General features: G+C 35.6%; 1 protein-coding gene across 1 annotated transcript; it reads right to left on the bottom strand.

Moving 5' to 3' along the window:
• Nucleotides 1-1,460: 1,460 nt before the first annotated feature.
• On the bottom strand, nucleotides 1,461-26,026 carry RpL12 (ribosomal protein L12). The gene is made up of 5 exons (XM_081743139.1): nucleotides 25,867-26,026; nucleotides 19,631-19,704; nucleotides 11,615-11,795; nucleotides 8,057-8,269; nucleotides 1,461-1,501 (listed from the first exon to the last, which is right to left on the bottom strand). Exons 1-4 carry the CDS (start codon nucleotides 25,901-25,903, stop codon nucleotides 8,064-8,066), a joined length of 498 nt encoding a protein of 165 aa, XP_081599265.1. The 5' UTR covers nucleotides 25,904-26,026; the 3' UTR covers nucleotides 1,461-1,501; nucleotides 8,057-8,063.
• Nucleotides 26,027-26,046: the final 20 nt, after the last annotated feature.

Consider the following 26,046-nt stretch of genomic DNA (forward strand, 5'->3'; position numbering starts at 1 on the left):
CACTACGGCAGTGATGATGAACTTAAGGAAGCTGTTAGTGATTGGTTCAACAGTTTGGCGGCAACTGTGTATGCCGAAGGCATAGAAAAACTTGTACCACGGTATGACAAGTGTTTAAATTTACACGGCGACTACGTCGAAAAGTAACTTAAGTATCACATAGTATGTAACACAAATTTCGCCTTTGTATATCAGTTATTAAAGTGTTTATACAAAAACGTTCTTTACTTTCCGAATGAGCCTCGTATATTACTTTTTTTTTTTGTTCTATGGCGATAAATGTTGGTACAATCCGCGGCAAAAAACCTGCAACATGAGGATGTAAGTTTATTGTGAAACTACGCCTAACAGCACAGGGAATCAACATAACGTCTAAGTGGAACAAATCACTCCAGGATAAACCTCGGCCTCCTCCCGTGCACACTTATTTTGGAGCAAAAGACTTCGTCATTTCACAATAAACTTATATGCTCATGTTGCAGGTTTTTTGCCGCGGATTGTACCAGAAACTAATTTCATCTACTTCTGGCTTGAACCGAAGGTTAATGAAAGTGGAACCTATACTTAGGAAAAAAGCATCTTGATATATCTCACCGTTTTGTTCTACGAAAATCAGTATTGAAACCGGAAGTAATAGTAAAATTTAAACCACTCCCAATTTAGGTTAGTGTATTCGGCAATGTCATGATACATTGCTTTGAGACGCAGAATCACTTGCAGAAAACCACTTGTCGCTATTTAATAATCTTTTGTTCTATGGCGATAAAACCTATCCTTGGGATGCTTAATAGATTGCAAACAACCATACCTCGATATCTTTTACAGTTTTTGCTCTGATACCTGTCAACAGCACAATTTGGAAGTCCAATACCAAAAGTGAACTTTATTTCCTTATGCATTGAACGTGATAATTTTTACTATAAAACACTAGCTTTCGTCACTAATCAAAACTGGATACTAGAAGTTCGTCTGTAGTGAATGACATTTGAAAACCGCGTATTTTCTAAAGACATTCACCTATACTTGATTTGTGTGGTAGACTTCATGTAGAAAGGAAAAATAGCAAACTGCAGAACACAGACACAAGATAGAACCTAGTGGTCAAATGGTGTTACGAACTACTTACTCTACGAAGATTCGCTAAGTTGAAGACGTATAAGAAAATGACTAACAAAGTGACTGATTGCTTCACATATTTTGTATTTTGTGGCTTATTTCTATTTAGTCGTTTGTTTACATGTAAAATATTTAAAACCTATGATTATTAGAGCTGTGCCGCCATATGTGGAAATACTTTTTTGGAAATATTTTCGTTTTCTGCATATTTCCAGGAAGACACTTGACAGTTTCTATCACAAGAAAGAGTTATTTCTATTTATGTAATTTTTAGAGACAGGCGACAAAAATTTTGGATAAGTATACCTTATAACACACAGTAATAGTTAAATAAAAACCTCAAATATTAAACAATCACTTTATTTTCATATCAGCTGTACAGGATCTGAAACAAAGAAAAATAAGAACATTTAATAATTTCTATGGCTTAGAGAACACAACGATTTGCCGTTGCAAACATAGGCGCCGACTATATGGGGCTCCGAGACAAGTACCTACTGGGAGATTTTTATTGCATATTTGCGTTCGAATTTTCAAATTATTTATTTTGGGCGAAAAAACAAGTGCATGTGACTCAAGGTTGAATTTCAGGTAGAAATGCAAATGGATTGATTAGCTGAATGGATAGGTTGAAAAAGGTCCACAAAATAGGCGAACTAACCTGAGAGCTCATTTGTTCTTTGTAATTATTTACAGCCCTTGAGGGGAATAAGAAACACATTCCTAAATTTTAGCTCCTCTACACTGAGATTATGGAAACGTAAGAATGGAAAATAGAACATATTCCTGGAATATCCGTGAGTACAGCAAGAAAACAAAATGCCAATATTTATAGGTTTTACTCAATACAAGGTTTAGGTAATCGTGGTAAATAATAATATTAGACGCACTTACTGTTTAAAAAGAATTTCCCAGCTCCTTTTACTTCAGTAGCTTGTGTTCCGTTGAAGGTCATTCACGCCTCTCAGGGAGAACTCTAATTTATGAGCCAAGGGTTATTGGATATGTTCAAAAACCAAGTATGGAAGCGAGCACCCATTGAAAAAAAAGCTGGCGCCTATGTCAAACAACCACCCACCCTTATCACAAATATAATCTAGAATTAATCACTTATGTAAGATATCTAATAACATAACCAAACCGTGAACAAGATAATGGCGGCTTGTTGTAACTTACGGAAAATTTACTCACCCTCAAACTTTCAACAGTTCTTACTTTATTAGACTCACATAGGAACTTTTACTAAGCAAAAATTTTGTATTAAAATAAATTCTTACAAAAGAACACGTATGGCGAGGTATACATATTTACTAGTTAATAGTACTTACGGTAGCCGCGCTCAGTTCCAGTTGGCTAGCTTTGATAGTTTAAATAATTAAAGCGTGAGACATTGATGGCATGTGGCCTAGGTGAATGAACCTAAGGATGTGATGAGACTCAACCGTACGGTAATGGGGATGTGGCTAGGCAGACATCACAGTGCGAGTACGCGACAGAAAGTGTACAAAGACCCAATGCCCAACCCTCTCGTTTCCTATCATCATTTGAAGGGATCTCGAAGAGCAGTCTACAAACGCCATAAAGCTGCTCTTGAGAACAAATTCTTCCTGCACGTGTCACGAGGAAGAAAAACAAATTCACATACATACGAAAGAGAAAAATTAACAACTAAGATTAAATTTATCGTTTGAAAAGTCTTGACAGCCCAATTTTAAGATTAGAACTAATAGTAACGGTGGAAATACAAGCATGGCTACTACAATAATTCAAAATTTCTATTCACATTCTTTTACCTATAATACTGGATACAGAAACTCAATAACTTTTTCTATTTCTAATTTTCTTATGACTAGAATTGTTCACTTACAGACTAACAGCACCATTAGATGCTGGATTTGTTATTGGGGTTTTCTCCCCAGAGGCGTAAATTCCCCATCCTAACTTCCAACAGGAACATTTCTCCACGAGAGAGTGTCAGACATTGACAATGATGTAATTCTGATCTTCAAAAATATTTATTATTTAGCCGCGGGCGATGCGATTTTACCGTATGCTCGTTTCCAGACTCACAGAATACCAGGTCTTTTATGGTACATACTGAAGTTCTCTACTGCATAGTCAGCAACAGAATAGTATTTCATATGCAAGTAAAACTGCTACTTCTGTGTTCGAGACCAGATATTTGACAAAGAGCTGAGAATCAGTATATAATATTCATTCACTTTAAGCATAGGAAGAATATTTAGGACCACTTACTAAGCGGACAGTTCTCTATTCGAGTCATTCAAGCGCTCACAGGCATTTCAAGACCGATGTCCTCACTAATAAAAATGAGTTGACCCTACAGAAGCATAAACGCATGGTCATTCACAACTTTTTATTTATCTCTAACAGTATTTGCTTTGAAAAGAATGGTGAGGGGGAGACGAAAATTGGGACTTTTACCATTTTATTAAGTACAAACGTCAAGAGTTGACTAAAGGCGTGGTGGGCACAATGTCAAAGCAAGAATCGTCTTTAGAAAATACCCCCACCCACCAATCATGAATCTACAAACTTCAAGCTGTCTAGCAGTCTTCAAACCAATCTTGCGAAAACGGAGGACGCGCGGAAACATTGTGTTGAGTTTTACTACAAATTTCTTTGAACTTCGAAACTGCGAAGGAAATTCAAAACTGGCTACGATATATAAAAAGTTTGTGGAATATGGAGAACCAGAACAATTGTATGACGACTGAAAAGATTTTCTTTGCTTTTCTTGATGAATGAAAAAACATGTGAAATATTGATAGAAGCACAATTTCACAGAGCTACTTTTCAAGTGTGCTTATGGTTGTCAAATCACACTTACTTCTATTTAGGGCTATTGAAGAAGCCTTTGGCTTTTTGTAAAGGTAACATTCAGCTTTTGTCTTAAATTCACAAATTACGGCATATTCAAAGATTGATTATATCTGTTTTCACCATGCGCCAGAGCGAGCCATGAAAATATCACTGTAGCTCCTTAGGTTCTCGATACGTTTCGAGTCCCATTTTGCCGGTTCTAACAATGATAAAACACTAACAGGTTAAATATTAAGTAACTTCAGATTCCAAAAATATATTAATATGTCACTAAATATTACTTTTGCAATTCCGGTGGACGTTTTAGCGACATGTAGAAAGGAATACCGCATTCAGTAATTCGATTCGAGACAAGATGCACCTATGTTTTGTGAAGTAAGGTTCTATTCGGACTTTAATCCTTCTATAAACCAATTCCTAATAGAAGCACACGTAAGATTTAATTTTACAATCATTCATATTCATTAATCATCCGTCTCCTTTAGCTTAAAGGACACAATCGTAGGACGTTAAACTTAAGTGTCAGTGTACACTAGGTATATATTAATACCACTTGTGGAACAGTTTCAGGAACATCGCTTTCATAAGACGTTAAAAATTAACGTTTTGTACAGAAGGATGTAAGTAGTAACGAGAAGAGTTGACTGGCTCTGGGAAAAGTGGGTGTGTACTTTCACTTTCTGTTTATAAAGATGATGTGTCCGATTAAGGCGGTTACATTGCCGGAACTGTTACACAAGTGGTATTATTACATATTGTAATTTGGTCAGTTTTGCTTTATTAATATAGTGAATATTTCTAAAGCTACAATGAACAATATGCAAGTTTAAAAAAATATCCTGACCCAGAAACTTCTGTGAGTCCAGTAACTTTTTACTTTCCACTTTGTAAGTATTTACTACAATGTTTAATGTTACTTGATGGAAGAAAGAATTGGGTGGATGGGATGCCAACCCCTACCATATAGGAGCTATTGAGCAATTAAGTCCTGGAAACATATCTACGAATAACTGGCTGGTTCCAGTGAATAACCGGCTAAGTTGGGAAAAGTAAATTTTATAGGAGAGAAGTTTAAAGGTAAATTTTACAATAGTTACCTGGCTAATTTTGACAACCAAATGCTGTGACTTCCTCAATTTTATGAATTCGTCTTAGTCCCTTCTACACAATGTAGAATTCACCAAAAGAAGCTTATACATGTAAAATCTCGATTTTCAAGAAAAGTCGACTTAGCCGGTTATTCACTGGAACCAGCCAACTATACTACATTAGTTGAAATCTAACGTACATATACTAGGAGTTGATATACATGATTAGAGTTAGTGAGAAAAGCAAAAACGCTAATACTCATCGCAAAAGATATATAGTAGAGCTTTTTTCTACATGCAACAATAGCGCTTTTGGAAGTATCCTCTTCATTCTTCGGCTTGTTTACAATTCAAAAAGGTTCAAAAACATGAATAATTTGGAAGGGTAAAAGAAGAGGACATTTCTTAACCTTTTTTTACCCTTCCAAATTCTTTATGTTTTAAAATCCTTTTTGAATTTTAAGCAAGCCGAGGAAGGAAGAGAATACTTCCGAAAGCGCTATTGTTGCATGTAGAATAAAGCTCTACTATATATCTTTTGCGATGAGTATTAGCTTTTTGCTTTTCTCCTTAAATATCATCACAGCTTGCAATATTGTGATATGATTACAGTTGTTCTATTTGCTTCTGCATTTGTTTACGAGATCCAATGATTTGAATGAATTTCTCATGAATCAGAGCCCACAGTGCATCTACAGTAGTTTGTCTTAAAAATACTATAAGGACTTCATACACAACTATGAACAACAAATTACATGGTAATACAGCCAACTGCATGATTCTTTGGTCAGACTATTTTGTTGTACACCTCTCGTACAAAGGTAATCGATAAAGGAAGTATATAATAGGCAATATTTCAGTACACAGGTGAGAAAATGTGTAGAATCAATACAAACTGATACTATTTATCTTGCTGATTTATACAACACTTTGTATAGTACTGTAATAGAAGGTCATCTACCTCTTTTCGTATCTTACACTCAGGCTCAAACATTGTCTTGAAATCAACATCGCAAATATACCAAGAATTACGTTCCTTTTCCCGAATTTTCCCTACGGATAAATGTCAATACTTCAAGAGATGAGATGTTAGGAGTTTCGATGATTGGATCTCTAAAAAACTTTAGACCACACACTGTTCGAAATCGTGAACAGCACAAAAGCGATTTTGTGTTTCCTCGTGAACGATGCACATATACTTTAAAACAAAATTCCTTCTGGTGGTGGGGTCTTAATGATAAATTTTCTTACAAAATTAATACAAACATTTTAAATTTCTATCTTCCAACGCGTCACCAATCAGAATTTTCGAAACTGATACATTTAACTCAGAGTTTACTAAAAACAAAGTCAACTAATAACCCACATAGCATGGAAAGGAGTAAATTACCAAAAAATCAAAAATCAATGCTTCCATATAATTTGTAATTTTGGAAGGAGTTGAAGAAACGTATTTTTAACAATCAAGAACAGGTTAGACTGCATATCTGATTTGCTGTGATGGTATCTACCCTCACTCAGAACGTTATGAAATTCTTAGCTACTCAGAAAGAAAAAAATAGAGATTGTTCAAAGTTGTTCACTGACATGAACTGCCTAAGTACAATAGTTACGCTTGGGACAGACTGCACAGCAATTTCTCCACACCGACACGATTACCGAAAAAACCTAAGTGGGCTCATTTTCCGTGCATTGAACCTACTTTTCTTGTACATGGAAGAACCAAAGTACCATTTTTCACTTAACATTCCTACCTATCTTCGTAATAACTTTCTTTTTATGTCCCGACAGAAATACATATATTAATGAGTCACCCGAATCTTCTGTTTTACTAACAATCTTTTTCCCCGCAACATTTCAGTACTCCCTTGGAAACGGAGAAGTAATGATTTTTTTTTTTTTTTAATAAACAAAAGTTTTGCGTTATTTATTGTACTTTTTTGGATGATTACTTCGACTGCTTGTTCATTGCTGGAACCTTCGTCAAACCCTCTTTAGTTGTAAAAGTGAGTTTTACCTACATATTTTGTTGTCTCCCCATCTTGAGTGATTTGATTAATAAGCTATATTTATGAAATATAAATAAATTGGGATATTCTTATATTATGTGGCTGAGTATGGTTTTGCTTCATTTACGTCACCAGAACAATGTTGCCAAGCCATTAATCAGTATAGTTTTGTTAGAGAATTTTACATTTGCGTTATCGCAAATTTTGCGTATTCAGTATTTAAACCTACATTTCAAGATAAATGAAATAGATTTATGTTAAGTACTGTCTGTACTTCCTATTTGTTGTCTGTTGTATTCCTATTTCCAAATGCGATGTACCTTTTCTTTTCGTGTACTCCAATAATTCGTGCTTTTTGTCTCCGTAATAATCATCCAACAAAATATAAACGCAATGTTTTTTTATACATTTTTATGAAAGTCTCAACAAAAATCAGGGCAAGAATTTGAGGGCAAGAAACAACTTTTGAGGGCAAGAATTATTCCCAATTCATACGAATTTAGCACAGTTGCAAGCTGGCAATCAAATTCTTATTTACTTTGTCCAGAATAAATATTCAATATTTAATAATAATGTTACATGTTCTTATTTCGTTACCTTTAGTACAATCAGTACGCGAATTAAGGTATCTTTACACTGGGATGACATGTACTTGAGAAGAATGTTACTATGTATACCAATTATATTGTATCCCACATAAACACATTCTCAAGCGATACTTATGTTTCTTTGTAAAGGTGGATATCCCTCTCATCCACCACTAATTCGAGCATTGAGCACAGTATTTTGATATTGGCCTACATTCACATTTAGAACTAATGTGTTTGCTGTATACTGCACAAAATTACCATATGACTAGTAATCTAAATTAATATAAATAGTCATAGTCGTTTATGGTAAATAGTCATGCCCTATCGATACCAGTTATTTAGGTCTAATAATAATAATAATAATAATACATTAACCGTTCCAGGACTTAAGTCTCAACAGCTTACTTACATCTATCTTACTCCTCAGGTACTTCAATTTCTCCATTATTTATTTGGTCTATGACGTCATGAGGAGGCTTTCCTTCGATTGTACATCCTACTGACTGACAGGTTCCAAGAATTTCTTTGACAGTCCCTTCAAGCTTTCTGGACATTGACCTATCTCTCATTGACTTAGCAATGTTTAAAACTTCATCGAATGCAAGGTTCCCACTGTGTTTAACTGGAATTTAAAAAATACATTTTACTTAACAGCATACTCAACATGATGAACTATATAAACGTAATATAAAATTGTATATTGTAACGCACCAGTGAGATACATTCTGCTTTTACTATATTAAATGTATTTCTTTGAACAACTATATTCGAAGCGATGAATATCAGTTTTTAATCAGAAACTATTTTGTAGTTCACAAATATGTAGGTTAGGGTAAAAATTTCCATTTGTTAGCTCCAAGCGCAAGCATTTATAAAATTTAATGTACATAAGTTTGAATATATAACACAGTCCCTCTTTGGGGAAAAGCAATTAAAACCAAGCGCGTAAGAGTTATTGGTTTTATTCTCTCTACTTTTCTTATTTATAAAATTTATAATACCTGTAGTAAAAAAATTAGTTTCTAAAAAGAAAATATAACCAAACTCACTTCCTAGAAAAAACAAATCAACAAGCAAGAGTGAAAGTAATAAAAATAGGAAATGAAAGCAGGAAGAGACAGGTGAAAACGTAAATTAAAGAGTATAAACTGCCTTCAGAATTAACCGGTCATTCTACTGATTCAAGTCTCTTTGAATACACTGGTCACTTTAGTCTCACCAAAAGCAAAGTGCATAACTTTTGGTCATTTCTTTGTACTAGCTAGATCAAAGATGCTTCAATATTCACAAATTCTCTATACTAACGATAAATCTGGATTGTAAATTCTTTTATTAAAGTCCAATCAAAACGTAACTTTCTTTCAACATTTATTATTTTCATACCAAGATTACAATCTATTTAAATGCTATTTGTTCAAATTTCAAACAGTAAAATTTTAAAGTTACGAAACAGTGCGTGGTCCAACGACTTCAAAATTTCTGTACATGCACGGTGTCCATGCAAAAGCTTATGTATTACTTTCATGTCAATGTTCAAAGATGCCTGAATCTCACGGTATGTAACATGCAGATCTCATCATTTCAGGCATAACATTAACATGACTGGTAACAACAGATGTGGATAAACGAGCTTCATAGAATCACTGGAAAATGAGGCCACGCTGGAATTGGAAAAAAACAATTGTACACGTCTTTTTGGATACAGTGGGATCTCCAAAAGCCAAATGGAATCGCTTGATGCTTTGTTTTGGTTTCAAACTACATTTAAATCATTATTAAAAAGGCCCGAAAGTGTTTACGAAACTACTACTCATTTGCATTTCTCAGACGAAACTACTACTACTTTAAACTGTAGTGAAAAACAAGTAAGCTTAAAAATAATTTAAACATAGACATGTCTATTTTTCCGAATTCTATAAAAGCGGAATACTCGCGCCATTGTTAGTAGTAATAATTACAGAAACTTTTCCAGTAGTCCACGTACTCAGGTTAGTTTGAGATTACGGAAAATAAACAGAGGCAAAAGCGTGTTCCGATCCCGAACACTGCACATACCCTTTTGAATATTAACGAGTAATTGAAAAAGTGATGTGATGAGATTCGGACAGGATGTTCAAGTAAAAAATATGTAGTATAGTGTAGTAAAGAAAGAAAGAAAAAAAGTAATTTTGAAGTGCCTCACATTTATGTAACATGAATTAAGAAATATTGCAATTCTGCACCCGAACGTTAAACACAGATTTTGTTTCGTTTTTTCCTTTAAAGCAAATGAAGAAACGTACAGTGATAAGACTGCATTGCATGGCTGAAAATTAATGTAGTCTCTCCGGTTCGATGCAAGCCCGTCATTAACTTATAAAGCGGGAATATGTAAAAATGTTGTGAGGGATGAACGAAACAAAAGCAATGTAGAACATGATTGTGTGGAGTTATCTTCAGATGTTAGTGAACGCTGAAATCGTTTGTTTTATATTTATTTCAGAAATAAACAAGAAGTCAAAATTAGGATTTCACTTGACCAGCACATACTCATTGTAGGTGGTCATAGGCTAGCGGATTTCAAAAGAGAAAAGGGTTGACAGAAAATAAATGAAATGGAAAAAGGGATTCGACTTGTGTGGTCAAGAATGCGCAAGAAAAAACCAGATCCTTGTTGGAGTAGATTAACATTTGGCTTTGAACACAAAACAGAAGTGATTCAATTTTTATTTCTGTAAATGTATTATTATTCGCACTTTGGTCAACTGACAAAGGAGTTTTCTTTCCTTTCATCCCTTTGGCCAGACTGTTTTCTATAGAGATGTCTTCTCGTTTTGGTTTACGGATACCAGTCCTGATGGTCGGTTGGTAAAACGAGAACTAGATTCAGTGCCTATGAACTGATAGAAGCAGCTCTAACGAAAACAAAGAGAATGCAGTGTCCTAGTTCGAATGCAGGCCAAATCTAAGTTCATTCAAGTGAGCATGTATTAAGTTGAGTTGGCGTTCAGGAATGGGAACAGAAACGGTAATCCGAGGTATTCGCCTTCATGATACACCTAAAAAAAATTTAAAAGCTGCACAGCTGGACTGCAAAGCTATGTTTACAATATCGCTAATCCCGTATCCTCACTAATCTATGGAAAGAATACAGGGACAAATGGGACGCAATTCCTATGTCTGTGCCCAAATGTATTTTGCTGCAGCGGAAATTGCGATGGCAGGCTTAGTCCATAATAATCCGATAGAATACAACCAGTGGTGGAGGCAGTTTCCCATAAGGTAATTACTTCGAAAATTTGTCGAATATTATCAGATCAGCCTTCCGTATTGCGTCATTTAAACTTACTACAAGTTTATGGCTCATACAAATAACTTTAATTGGCAATAAGATCGATAAGATCCTTTAGAAACAAGAAATGGAAACCTAAAGAGAACAGTCCGTATAAGCATGTTTTTCATTGTTCCCAATAAAAGTAAGATTTCCTAGACCGATCAGTTATTTTGATATAGCACTATACCGAAATTTGCAACAGTTTAATTCAAACAGATATGCAAATACTTCACTAGATCAACATAGCCCACTTTTACGCACTATGAGGCTATACACAAGTACAACACACAAAGCAAACCTTTCACTTGAACAAAACGTAGAAAAAAAAAAAAAAAACTGCACAAGGTTAGATCTTACTTTTTGTTTTATAGTATTTCAACCGTAGCTAAGACTTCTAAATTATTGAATATCACATTTTACTAATAAGGGAATCGCTCAGTATTGAACTGAAACGAAGAATTTAAATTCGTACAATAAAGCATGCCTTTTCTTCTTCTAACATCTAAAATTTCTTAACGTTTACTTTTAATTGCTTTGATGAAAGTAACAATTCACTAAAATAAGAAGCAAACGAAACACTACATATATTTAAGTTTATATACTTAACAGTAAATTTAAGTCTAGAGATTGTATTGACAATGGGAAAATACATACTGTTTTTCTGCTTTTTTCGGTCTCTCGGAGGTTCTTTCAAAGCCTTAATGATTAAAGAAGCAGCTGACGGCACCACTGAGATTTGGGCCTGTCTGTTTTGAATGGTTAGCTTCACTGTTATCTTTAAGCCCTTCCAATCTGAAGTCGCTTTGGCTATGTCGTCACCAACCTTCTTTGGAGACTGGAGAAAAAAAAATATATATTTGTTAGTTTATATATATATATATATATATATATATATATATATATATATATATATAACCTTGGCGAAAACATTAAAATCTTTATAACTTCAATTAAACACTAACGTAGAACTGCACAGTTCAGTCAATAACCAAAAAATATTATTACCAATAAAGAAATTTTATTGTAACTTGAAGTTACTAACAATAGACTTATACAAATAAGTAATAGCAAATTAAGAATCAGGTAACTCACTTGCTAAAAATCACGAAATTTACTTGTAAGTTTTCAATCTTTAGAGCATTAACTTATTAAAGGCGAAGTTCCTCATACAACACGGAGAGTTTCACACTTTCCGTTTAGCGTGCGCAACTGTTTACATATGGAAGACGAGAAGTCAATGCATACTGCCTACTGCACCTATAAACTCAGATCTATCATTCTACTTAGATTTCTGTAATTTATGAATATGACTTGCTCTTCCGAGCTTTCGACTCTCCCCTGGAGTCCTGGTCACGGAGGATAAAAACAAGAAGAAAAAAACATCAAGGAATAAAATAACGGACTTACTAAGGGAGAAGCTATGCTTGGAAGCACGTTGTCAAGTACACCAGTTAAACATTATTATTTTTAGTATGTAACCAGTACATTTGATAACTTTTTTTTTTTTTTTTTTTTTTTCAGAACAGCTGTTCCCTTTGGTAAATCAGTTCCATTTTATTCCTCGACCTTTTATCTTCCGCGACAAAGACTCCAGAGGAGAGTTGAAAGCTTGGAAGTGAAATATTCAGAAATTACAGAAATCTGTAAATAGAATGACAGAATTGCTGAGCGTGTCTTCTAATTAGGATTTTCAAGTATCTGAACCCGGGGTATTGTAATGAAGGGGAGAGGAAGGACGGATAGTCCTCAACAAGTTGACATCAATTTTCGATCTATCATCCAGAAGCTGACACCTTCTTTCTCCTTCCAGAAACTAATCTTTAAAAAGTATCTCTTGGTATAAGGCAATTCATCCTTTATGTCCTAACTAATTACTTTTCCATTTTGCTACCAACTTTAGTATTCTTTCATTCAGTCCTCCCAAAACTTCCATATTTCTTATTTTCTCTTTCCGGTTGATTTTCCAAAGTTATCATATCTACATCTCAAACCTTATTGTAATGGAAATAATTATAATTGTAGTAAAAAACATGTCTGAAAGTACAGTAATGTGAGTATGAATGTCCCGCTCTACATTATAACACTGGATAGCAGACTCAGAGCCCGTTCATATAGCCACTTTTTCTAAAGTTGGCATTTAACGTATGGCATATGTAATAATTATTTCTGTGAATATTTACCTTTTATTTCATTAATGATAATTGCACTTACAATAGCAAAAGGACAACGTTTGGTGTGGGGCGTGTTTTCCCTATTAGTTTTCATCTTGTTCTGGAACAAGCTATTTGAAAACTAAACTCCTGGCTCGTATATCATACAATATTTACACGAAAAAGTTAATTTTATTTTGTTCCGTTTGTTAACGCATAACCACCCTAGACAAGTGACATTTCGATTCTATAAGGTTACTTACTAGAATTTAGTAATATATATGGTCCACTTAATTTCATTGAATTCTTCAACTTCCATTACCTTCCTTCAAGAAAGAGTGAGTGAAAGTTAAGAATCTCAACATAAAAGATCCGGGATTATTTTTCCTGGAAGCCATTCTTTTCGAAAATATAGCAGCTGATAATTACTGACTGAATATCGGATGATCAGTTTATATTCTTAACGTTTCTCTCAAACTTGTTAATTCACACGTTACGCCGCAGCAGAGATTATCGTTTCTTACCTGTGGAAATTTCATACCACTTTCCATTACCAAATATTTTAAAAAGTCATATCGGACGATTATTTACGAAAAGGATAAGGAAATTCTTTATAAACCTGGGAGCACAACTCTTCGTTTTACAGTAAATGATAGATATCTATATTCATTACAGTACAGAAAAAGTTTTCATTGCACTGAATGTACTTAAATGTAATTTTTTGTCAGTATTTTATGATAAATTGGTTATCAAATATATTTGCAGTAGAAATTTATTTTATCAGATAAAAAAATTAGTTCTGCATGTAAATTTCTAATTACATGCTTATTTGCATTTATTTCAGCCTAATTTCACACTCATCCAAGTGTCACTGGTTATTCTAGAGATTTTGAAGTTTTGTAAAGTATTTGTTTTATAACTTAAAAGAAAAAAAAAAATATACACAAATAAATTTTAATCCTAAAGCATTAAATTTTAAACAAATATTAAACTTTCAATTATTTCGACATATATTCAAGTTTCACAAGTTCTTTACGAAGACTAAGTGCCTCACCACGCTCGACTACTGTTGGCACAAGTACTTTTTTTTTTTCAGCTAGCGTCTATGTAAAGAACGGAGGGAAAATGCAATTCCCTCTATACAGATCTGTGGGAACTGATGGATCTAGGCTTTGAACTTAGTCTCTGAAAGGGATTAGGGATTCTAAGTTTTTCTGAACAGAAGTGCAGTACATACATGTGAGAAGGTCTTCTGTCGCTTATTTACTTATTTTATATTTCCTCTATAGTTGTGAATTTAATAATATACCGTTAAAAAAAAAAAAAAAAAAGATGGATGAGGAATGGAACCCGAGTTTCATCCTCACCGTGTCGATGCGTTAACCACTACGCCATTCAGCCCAATCCTTCAGTAGCCATATATCCAGTAAGTCTTGACATCCGTGGTACCACCTAGACTGCACCACGATTGTTCTACTTGAACAAAACAATGTCAAAAGTGATTAAGCGGACTGGCTACAAAACGCGTCCCTTCTATTTGAACTGCTTTTTTTTTTTTTTGGGGGGGGGGGTTCGTGAAAACCGACCCTAGTACCTGCATACATAAAAATATAGTGAAACTCCCCTTAACGGACACTTCAATAGGGGACACCTAGATAATACGGATACATCTTTCGGTCTCGGCAAAAAATGTACTTATTACGGGACAGAACCCTCCTATTTACCGAAATGGACAGTGCTCTTTTTCCTCAACATTTGAGTAACTTTTTCATAGCGGACAGATATTCGTAGTTCATACGAATTCAGCACAGAAAATAGTGCAATGTGAAAGTAAATTTATGACACAGTTCAATAAATTTATAACAGAAAATGAAATGAAATCTTTCAGTTTTACATCCCACTATTATGCCGGTTAGGCTAAAGGAGACGGTAGTGAGAAATGAACGGAATGAATGAAGTGGGAGGAAACGGGAGAACATCGAGAAAACCCAAACACACGGTGTTTGTCCACCACAAAGTTCCCTTGGCGCGAGCTGGAATCGAACCAAGGACCCCACGCACCACAGGTGAACGTTCTACCACTGAGCCACCGCGGCCAAAAATTCCGAACAGCATGTACACTGGAAACAACTATTGCAGACTTTTCAAAGAAATTCATAAACCATCAAAATTGTTGAGTTCTAACTAGTTTCAGTTACCGTTTATCACTTGGCGTAAGGGCCCATTTGTGAGCCAGCGCCATCTACTAGCAACCGACTGAATTACATATTGCCTAGCAGCGACGCCCTGTCCCTAACAGGCGCATCAGAAGCTTTTTAGACCTAGTGGCTGTCATGTCTTCTTTTCATGTGACTCTCCAGACGCCGAAAATTGGGGAACACTGGCCGGGAATCGAACCTGAGACCACGCGGATATGAGTTTAACGCTCTAACCAATAGACTACAGTGTTCCCAGTTTCAGTTATTGAATAAATTGCATACTTTTCGTAAAGTCAAAGAATGAAACGTATCTGAGAAAATCAACATATGAAACAGAAGGGGGAAAAGGGGTTGCTGAATTTGGACCTGCTTCTGGATTGGATCGCTTAATATTTACGAATTACGACAGGAATTTAAGTGGCACGAATTACGCCAGGAGAAACCTCGACGTCCTCCCCTGCACATTTATTTTGAAACAAAAGACTTCGTCGTTTAACAATAAACTTACATGCTCATGTTGCAGATATTTTGCCGCGGACTGTACCAGTGACGGTGAAGTACCAAGATTTAAATTTATAACGTCAAATGCATTGCTTTAGCTACATAACAGTGTCGTATTTGAAGATTGCAGTATAACATTAAGCTTAGAAACACGTCTCAGTCTCAACCTACTAGCTCCCTAGATTGGATATTTTGATTGTTTCCCGCATCGATAAGTCCACTGAGTAATTTTTCGAACGTTGTATGATTGACTGATATTTCTCTTTCGGTAAAGAAACGAAAAGATAGACATGACAAAATTGAATCTAGATGCAAGCATTGCACAGCATTGCAGAGTTTATTATTTTTATTTTAAATTAAAATTTCAGTAAACGCAAAATTTTAAGACAGTTTTATGTATATAAAAAAAATATGTAGAAACCATAGAAATATGTAATATTGGTTAAAATATGTAATATGAAGTTTGAGTTGAAGCACCCTACAGGTGTGAATCACAAACATTTAAGGATTTGACGAACCTACATATGAAGGAAAAAATATGTAATTACATACAAATCCGGACATTACTAATTACACTCATCCTGTATCTAATATAGCTTTTTCAAGCCCATATATGCAATATTTTACGAGCTGCGACAACCATAAAAAAACACAGTAACGTAATGTACTCATTCAACGAACCTTCTGATCCTCATGTAAATATTGCAGAATTGTATTACTCCGCCAGTCATCAGATGATAGGCTATCGGCCAGCGCTTCTTTCGAGAAGCACGTGCTTGTACCAGGGTTTGAAAAAACCCGGGTATTTTTGAAAAAACCCAACCCACCTGGGCCCATATGTTTTTTCGGGTTTAATTGGGTTTTTTCGTAATATTTCAATGTCTTTAGGGTAAAATTGTTAAAATATGATTTACATTTCAAGACTGTCATTGTCACAAATTGCAACAACTTTCTATTCACTGCGTTTTGAAAAATGGGCGCCATTTTGAAATTTTACATTGGATCGCCGCCAAAATAAATACAGCTAATTTAGAGTCTCTCGCGCTTCTACTCTGAACATTTCAACTTAAGACCGAAAATCGCGCTTTAGCGTGGATACCCGCTATTTAAAAAGACACCATTTTGAAATTTTATGTTGGTAGGCCGCCAAAATCTATACAGCATGTCTCGTGCTTGTAACCAGACAATTTCAACTTAAAAAGCCGAAAGTTGTACCCTGTAGTGTGTATGGCCCTGGCGGACAAACGAACAAATGTAGATCGAGTCATCCAGGAGCCTCAGTGACGTTTGCCAAATATGAATGCAAAATGTATTAATTTAAAACAGCCATAATTCATATTTTATAAAATAAAGGTTTCAAAACGTCTTATATGAAATAAATATTTTTCAACGTAAAATAAATGGTTTTATTGCTGAAGTTCACTTCCGATACTGTGTTCAATTACGGGAATTTTCCGAGCACTTGTTGCAAGATAGTTTTTCTCCAAAAATTAATTTAAAACAATTAGCAAAGATATAATTTATATTTTATAAAGTAAACTAGCCTTTGGCTAGCTAGGAGCTCCGTCCCTAGTTCCCTGCATTTGCTCGGCCTACTGCCCTCGCATCCTTATGTAAGTGAATTTCGTGCATTTGCTCTTTATATTTCCTGAATGAGCTGCTGAAGGCTTCGCCCCCACACACTTGCACCTCTTACATTCACAATTCTACGGAATTCCAAGTTTCTTTTCGTATTTTAACTATTTAAAAGATAAGATTTTGTATCCCAAGAAAACGCCCATTTAAATAACTTGAGAATTCCTTCATCCCTCTTTAGGCTCCTTAAAAATATTCACTTTTGCAACTTTTCTGTCGGTTAGTCCCGGAAGGCTACAACCATGCCAAATTTCATCATTCCAATCTTGCCAGAAGTGCCTAAACATTTTGGGATGCAGAAAATGTCCCATATAAACATGGGAAAGATTTTTCAGTTCTCCATAACACCACACTAAAGTTGGATTTTTTTTATTTTTTATTTATTTTTTTAAAGTTAACTTTATTTTATTTATTTATTTATTTGTGATTTACTTAGATAACTCTAACGAAAAAGTACAAGTATGCCGAATTTCAAGTTTGTATTCCAATTCCAAATACCTAAAACATGAAATTATAAGTCCAAAAAGGCCCATTTAAATAGCATGGATAATTCCTTCATCTCCCCTTTAGACCGCCTAAAAATTAAAAATATTCATTTTTGGCAATCTTTCTGTCGGGTGGACCCGGAAAGCTACAATCATGCCAAATTTCAACTTTCTGTGTCAACCGGAAGTACCACTTTAATTTATGTCAGTTCATGTAGTTTTATATATATAGTTATGGTGTTTTAAAATGTCAAATGAAATTAAATGTCTTCCAGCGTAAAATAAACAGTTTTATTGTTGAAGTGCTCACTTCTAATGCTTTGTACGTTCAATTGCGGGAATTTCATGAGCACTTATTTCACGACGATTTTCTTAGAAAAATGCAGCTTCCTTTACTATACATAGAAACTCCACTAGTAGGAAGTTTGAATTCAGCACTTGGAATAGCAAGCGTTACGTAGTCTTCGGAACTCCGAGCATTAAGCTTCTTGAATTTGACAAGAATTTTTACGCTATTGTTGGTGTTGACTCTACAGCATGCTTATTTGAAGAGTAGCAACAAATGCCGGAACTAAACTGTTGTTGGAAAACCAAATTTTACTACAACGAACAAAGGTTAGAAATAATACTAATAGTTTTACTAGTGTATTTACATATTAACTGGTAGTACTGGCACTTATGGCCTTAAACCCGTCAACGTATGAGGGATAACGTGTCTCAGCGTCACCGAGCCGGCGAGCACACCTTTCACGGAAAGTATTTTTTAAAATATAAAATTGCATATTTTACTTCAAATAGATATATGCATAATCCATACATAAATTTGTCCTTTAAGCTAAGATTAAAAATCTATTCAGTGCATTCAGAACTTTATAACGGTCTTATATTGAATGTTGCATATCTTAACACGAAAGCATCTAATTCGCCTAAGGAAAGCCAAAAATCGGACAAAATTAACTTTTAGTGTGGTCACCATAGCTGTACCGATAATATACTAACAAAAAGCTCAAAAACCCAGATGGGTTTTAAAGTGGTATTTTCAGGTGGGTCCAACCCGAAAAAATCCGGTGGGTTTTTTTGTGCTGGGCCCACTTGGGCAAACCCTGGCTTGTACCCTGTCGATGTTTTACTTATTTCCCGCATGTGGCCATATTGTTAACTGTGATTCGCGCTAAAGTTGAGTCAAAACCACTTCCAAAGCATGCGTATTCTCTTTTATTGCATTAATTCAATTTAGTTCTTAGATAAAGTGTTGTTTCTGCTATCTAATTCTAAGGAATTCTGGTAATGAGCCTTACAAACAAGTACTATTTTCTTCTGCCGCATGGGTGTTCTAGGGCTCTCTAACCAATAAAATCAAACAACCACCACGTGTATTTGTTTACATGAGGTACTGAACGTTCCTTGAATAAACTTTATATGGTTAGCATACTAATATTTCGGTGCGGGAGACCCAGGTTCGTTTCCTTATGTGAACCGGATCTCAAAGCTAAATATTCACGCCTTATCTTCAACCAATCAACCAACTCAAATACATTAAAGGACACGAAAGTGAGTTCATTTAATGAGTACAATCTTTCCTTCCTTAAAAAACTTAGGATCAATATACAGTAGTATGACCACCTGCCCATTCTTTCTTTAGAGAAATCATCTAATTAGAATATAGATCTATAGAAATAAAGTTTAGATCATTTCACTTACCAAACCCAAAGGACCAATCTTGGGAGCTAGAGATGACGTAGCACCAACTTCACCACCTACACACCTCAAATACACTGAAAAATACAAGAAATTACAAATATATATATAATTGATAAAAATTACCTATTGCTGCTGTAACAATGTTAACAGTAACCTATGGCACTTTCGATAAGCAGTAACATCTAATGACTTATGCAATAAAAGCAATCTCTGCTTAACTGAATTGCAAGCCAAGTAGTAGGTGATCGGTAGAGAACACGTTAAATTCTGGTCTCGCAGTCCGTAGGCAGTAATTCACTTCCAACGTTATTACTATACTTCCTCTTAACACAATGAGGATAATGAATATGGAAAAGCCTTTACTTAGAAACACCTGAACTAAACCTTGCAGGGTTCCTAGTGATCTGGAAAAATCTATTTCCCTGACTTTCCCACGAAATTCCTTGACTTTCATGATAGGTGTTGGATGACTATTACTAATCAATTGCTCATCTGTACACACCACTTATCTCCCATAAAAATCTGAGCAACGTCCCATACTGTGATCATTAATATCTACCCACTAAACGTCTATCAATTACTTTGGACATACGAAACTTCTTGTACATTCATTTAGCTGATAATGGTCGGCTAAGCTGAAATTGGCGTACAATCAATGTTTAAAAATAATAATAATATAAAATTTCCCTGACCAGTAGGAACTCTGCCTTGACATGATTTTTCGGTTACCAAGAACAATCAGATCATATCACGAGCTGCTTTTCTTTACAGCCAGCTCTACTGCAGAAAAAAATAACTCTCCCACTACAAGCTTCTTTGTATATAACCCGGTACCAGGGATATGAAGCAGTAGCTAGGTCAGTATGTGGAAAAAGAATTATATTCATTACATAATTTGTAGCAGCAATGCAGTGTAAAAAACCTAAGTTCAAGTATATACAAACTATGTAGTTCATTGATTTTAACTTGAAATATATGTGCTACAAATGAATGAATGACATTTCCTGCTGAGGAATACACTATTACGAATATTGAAAAATAGAATTACCTCCTAAAAGCGCTTTTATAAAACTATTATTTCAACAAGAGATTTAGTCTGGTTTTAAAATGTGTCTAATCCACACCATTTCTCATTACACTTTCCATTGATTTCAATATAGGATTGAAGTAACACTACTATTATAAATATTTTTTAAGTATGTTTAACCCACCAAACTAGACCGGCAGGGTTCTACACACATTCTCATTCAGTTCTAATAAAGTAATCAATATGGCTGCTAATTCACCTTCACTCGCTATTGTTTGCTCCGCATCACTATGTGAGTTGAGTATTCAACTTTGACCAAAAACTGGCTACCAACTCACCTTCACCGATATGTGCGGGCCAGCATTCTAGAATTTTCCCACTACACTCATTCATTTTTGTTAAGCATCGGTCTCTTTTAGCCTAAGGGGCATAAGTGTGGAACGTTAAAATACTTAATTTTTTCCTACACTCGCGAACATAAAATATAGCTGTATTGCAACATACAGAAATAATTCGCGGATGGAAATTAGATTGCAGTTCTATTTTATGGTATCATAAATTTGTAAAATTTAGAGACGAAATAACGAATATCGTTTCAAAAGAGCCAATATATAAGTAACCAAATTACAATGGGGCCTTACCTCTGACACCTTATAATGTTAAAAACCCAATACAAACTGCATGCTTTTAACAAGTTAACAGTCTATAAGCCATGAAGAACTGAATTTCTGTCAAGGCATTTAGTCATGATCTACAAACTTGGGTAAACTTTATAATATATACTCCAGCTGTGCGTCGATAAGTAGGATCGCTTTAAACGGCCATCGCAAAGTAGAAAAAATGCTGGGTAGGGATAAGAATAGAATGCAATTTTATGTTATGGTAAAAACTACTGAAACAGGATTTATAAAGATCACCCGAAACCTGTCCGACAGGTAAGGAAGGTATCTAGCAACATTGGGAACAGAGTTTCCACTATTCTCCTTTAAAGCATACCTCTGTCGCTAACGCGCTTACTTCCTTCAGACGCACTACTTGCGGAACCACAACTTTTACCCTGATTCGTTTAGATGTACTTCTTTCTTTTAGTGGCACCTAGCAAAGGTTAGAATGTTTCTGGCACTATAGTTTGTATGTCCTAAGATGCATGCTACATTTATATGGAAAATGGTTAAGTCATCAATACAAGAATCTGCACCCAGGAACGCAACTCCTCCGATAAGAAACAATTTATAAGGCACTGGAAATCGAGTTTCTGAAGTACATAAACCCTGAATTCCAATATAGTCCCACAAAATAGACCGTGCGAAAATTAATATCTAATATTGTCCTTCGGTTAACTGTTGCAGACGGCGGCTCCGAAATGCAAAATTTACCGAGAAATGAACAGAAACAGGCGAAATGTCATCACGAGAGTAACAAAAAAGGTAATCAGTGTATGTTCATTAATAAGGAACAAACTGATGTTAAATTCTGGACTATATGAGTTTGCGGACTGATGCGGTACAGTACGAAATGAACAGGCAGTAGAGCATAATATTCAAACCCACTATGTTATTAACTAACGTAGGATGTGTATGCTGCTGTAATGTAGGAAAATGCAGCAATGTAGAGCGGAAACTGGCAACAGGGGAGTGGCAAGTAAGATAAATGTACAGAAATGGGGCAAAGATTGGGTGATGTGCTATGTAGGCATAAATTTGAAAAATCAACGGAAGTTGTGTATTTGATTTTGCAATAAGATTGTGAAAATAGAACATCGGAATGCTACCCTTTAAATGTAGCACGAAACGGAAAGTGTGCTCTGTACTGCATAATACTCAACAACAAGAACATGATGAAAGAAGTGATATATTAAAGCAGTATGCAAAGTGATAATGCAAATGTCGCAAAGTTTTGCAACACACAATGCATGTGTTTTATGCTATATGAAGATTTTCCCACTATCCTTATTTATGCATATACCCACTGCCGCGCCTGCTTTTTACGGACACACCCCTCTCTCCCGCTCGGCCTCCCTTGCTGCGCTCCTGCCGACTTAGATAGTATTCGTGCAGTGGCCAAGTTGGTTCGTGTTTAAAGCAAGTTTTTATGTCACACATTATATTATACTCAGCCATCGTGAAGTCAATCTGCACCTTCACGAAACACTTTCTAAGGCAGTAAGTGTATATAATGACGATGAAAGAAATTCACTTTTTAAAAACGTAAATATTCCTTCATTGAATGGTTAGCACTCAGGAAAGGGTTTCACTCCACCAGACGGTTCTACCAACAGAAAATTTACAGATAAAATACGATGTGAAACATTCTTTTGTGAAGGAAAGAGTGTTAATATAAGTAATTTCTGTGAATGCACAGCCCCCTAGCAGAACATGTCACGATCTGCGAGTGATCGCAGAAAAATTGCCAGAGAAAATATATACATATATAACCAACAGAAAAATGTAAAAACATCCCTTCTATGTGTAGATGCCTTACATGCACGGACGACTCGCATAAATATAGTTTGAACTGCTTTTTACGTCGCGTAAAGCGTATTTTTAAGAACCACAAGTGTTCCTTCTGCAGAAAATTTTTTACTTACAAAACCTCATCGCAGAAAGACGAAGTTCTGCCATCGGGATGCACAGTATATTGAAATGAATTTTGAATTGTAGTGACAACTGGTACAAAGTAAAACCGTTGTGAAGGTAATAATTAATAAGAAATCTCTCGTCAAAATTTGGCAGAACCTGAAAACACTAACCTAACCTAAAGAGTGTAAGAAATGTCAAAATTTGGGTTAAGTTCCCAAAGGTCGGTCGGGCAAGATTCTAGAACAGGTCCCCTCCATGTAGGTTAGTATCTAAGTTGGTTCCTTCCTGTATCAAAGTTTAATATATATTTCACATAGTATTGCCGAGCAAGCGGCAGCGAGTGAAGGCGGGTTAGAGCCCTACAGGGCACTTTTTTTTTCTGTCTTTATTACAGCTAAATGGGAAGGGAGACCTTGCCTTCTAGAACCTTGCCAGTTTCCAGCAAAATTTTGAAAATAAACCGGTAAGAAATTTGCTCGTTTGTGTACTTGGCAGTATGTAAGGAAAGCGGAACTTCTGTTTATTATTTTTATAAGCAGATATAACCATAGAATTATTAGGCAAGCAGAGAGAACCGCCTGGTTGGGATTGTGGGAAACCAACGAGCACATTTAGGCCGCCCAAAGGTACAAGGAAGTATCCACATTTTGCTTGTTTTGAGAATAGCAGCAAAAAATGTGATTTGTGATAATTAACTTACTGTTAAAGATTTTGTTTTCTTTTCGGCATCAAGGAGGAATGTGTTGATTGACGCCGAAAAGGAAACAAGCCTAACAGTAACGTTAATTATCAAAAATCACTTTTTTCTGCAGTTATTATCAAAACAAGCAAAATGTAGATACTTCCTTTTACCTTTGAGCGGCCGATTTATTCTGAACATGCTGCGCACGCACGCACGCACACACACACACACACATACACTCTCTCTCTCTCTCACTCCAGTTGGTTTCCTTATTCAGACGAGAATTTATACTCTACTGATCTAAACAAAAGGGTCCAAACTTCCCTAATCCTAAACACAACCCTGTTATTGCCTTTTAAAGCTGCCCTAAAAACTGACAAATATTCGTAGTTGTTTTACACTTTTGTCGAAAAGCAAACGGACGACCAACTTCGGAACAGAAAAATGAAATAAAATCTATAACGTCCCATGGTTATGCCGGTGAGGCTAAAGGTGACGGTGACAATGAGAAATGAGTGAAATGGTGGAACGAAGAAAGTGGGAGGAAACGGGAGAACCACGAGAAAACCCACGAGCACGGTGTTTGTCCACCACAAAGTCCACACGGTGCGAGCTGGGATCGAACCAGGGATCCCAAGCACCGGAGGTGAACACTACCACTGAGCCACCGCGCCCGCAACTTCGGAACATATGTCCAAAATTTTGTACAACCACCGTAAAAGTTCTAACCTGTCAAAACTTGGCAAAACCACCTGCTCGAGTAATGCCGAAAAAAAGTACTGTCGCATTTTTACAACTTTTCAAAGTCTAGGGGCATGTTTTTGATATGGGACTGCACTCCGTAACGCCCCTGAAACACGCAGCAAAAAAGAATATCATTCAGTAATGTTTCGAGGGGTTAACTTTACAACACCCGCTCCAGCAGGTATATTCACTCAGAAACGAGAAATTACACACTAATAACTTTATGAAAATGGATCAAAACTTACTTAACCTTAAGCTAACTCGTTCCTGGATATAGTATACATGAAGCTGCATCAGTTCCCGAAGGAGCAGGACGCTCATACTTTTAGGGGTTATTCATTGAGTATGTACGAACTTACAAAGGGGGTAACAAAGCGCTTTTATTTACGGTTATAGTTAAGGAGCCGTACTTCCCATTTAGGGAAGGACGAGAAACTCCATACTTTCAGGAATTATTCATTGACTATCTAGGATATTAGAAAGTAGGTAATAGACTGAGTTCTTGCCCTTGTACTTACGGTGTTTAGGTAGTGCAACAGTAAGATGTATCCTCGTGCACGGGAGATGAGAAGTAGCTGTTCTTAACTATTACCTTATTTACTTATCGACTGATACGAAAATAAAGAACGTACCTGTACTTTATATCTGCATGTGTAGTGCCCTTGTACTTCATCTGACTGTGTGTGTGTGGGGGGGGGGAGGGATTTTAACGCATATCGCATGTCTTGTGCACATGGATACTTCTATAAGTTACATGGAAGTAAGAACAGGTAAGCAGTATTACAACATTGAACAGCTAAGTAGTAATACAACGTTGAAAACAGGTTCATGTGGGATCTATCCGGGGCTACCATCTGCGACAGGTTAGTCCTTCCCTCTTTCAAACACATTAATTTTAATTACAAAATAATCATCTCTATTATATACGTGCACCAGACTTCCGTCGGCACTTTTTCAACCCTCATTCGAATAACCTCACACACCTGTACTATTCTACATGTTTGAATGTACATAAACTGAATTCATGCAAAAAAAATGTGCCCATCTTAATACCATCACCATATATTTTTGAAGTTAAACAACTGAAAGATAACTGATCAACATGTTTCAAAAGTATACTTGCGCACCACTATTGGATGCGATTAGATTTATTATTCGATTTACGTCTAATTGCATTTCACATAATATATTTCTATTTACTTACCAACTTTAACTTCAGTTGGATCGAATTTTGGAGGCATTTTTACGTTTTTAGCACTATACGATGCGGATTACAAAAGATTTATTTATTCAACAACCTCCTTCACCACGCGACCGTCCACGTTTATCAGACGAGAAAAGAAAAACAGTGATACCAGGTTTTCTCAGGCATAAAAGAACCTCC

This window comes from Thermobia domestica, chromosome 16, assembly GCF_964235325.1.
Source record: "Thermobia domestica chromosome 16, izTheDome1.hap1.1, whole genome shotgun sequence".
Lineage (NCBI taxonomy): Eukaryota > Metazoa > Arthropoda > Insecta > Zygentoma > Lepismatidae > Thermobia > Thermobia domestica.

What these genes read in the sequence shown, in the direction of transcription:
- RpL12 (XM_081743139.1), bottom strand. Translation starts at nt 25,903, where the DNA reads ATGCCTCCAAAATTCGATCCAACTGAAGTTAAAGTTG. An exon ending in TCCAACTGAAGTTAAAGTTG is followed by an intron (nt 19,705 to 25,866) that starts GTAAGTAAATAG and finishes TGTATTTTTCAG; the next exon opens with TGTATTTGAGGTGTGTAGGT. An exon ending in AGATTGGTCCTTTGGGTTTG is followed by an intron (nt 11,796 to 19,630) that starts GTAAGTGAAATG and finishes TTTTTTCTCCAG; the next exon opens with TCTCCAAAGAAGGTTGGTGA.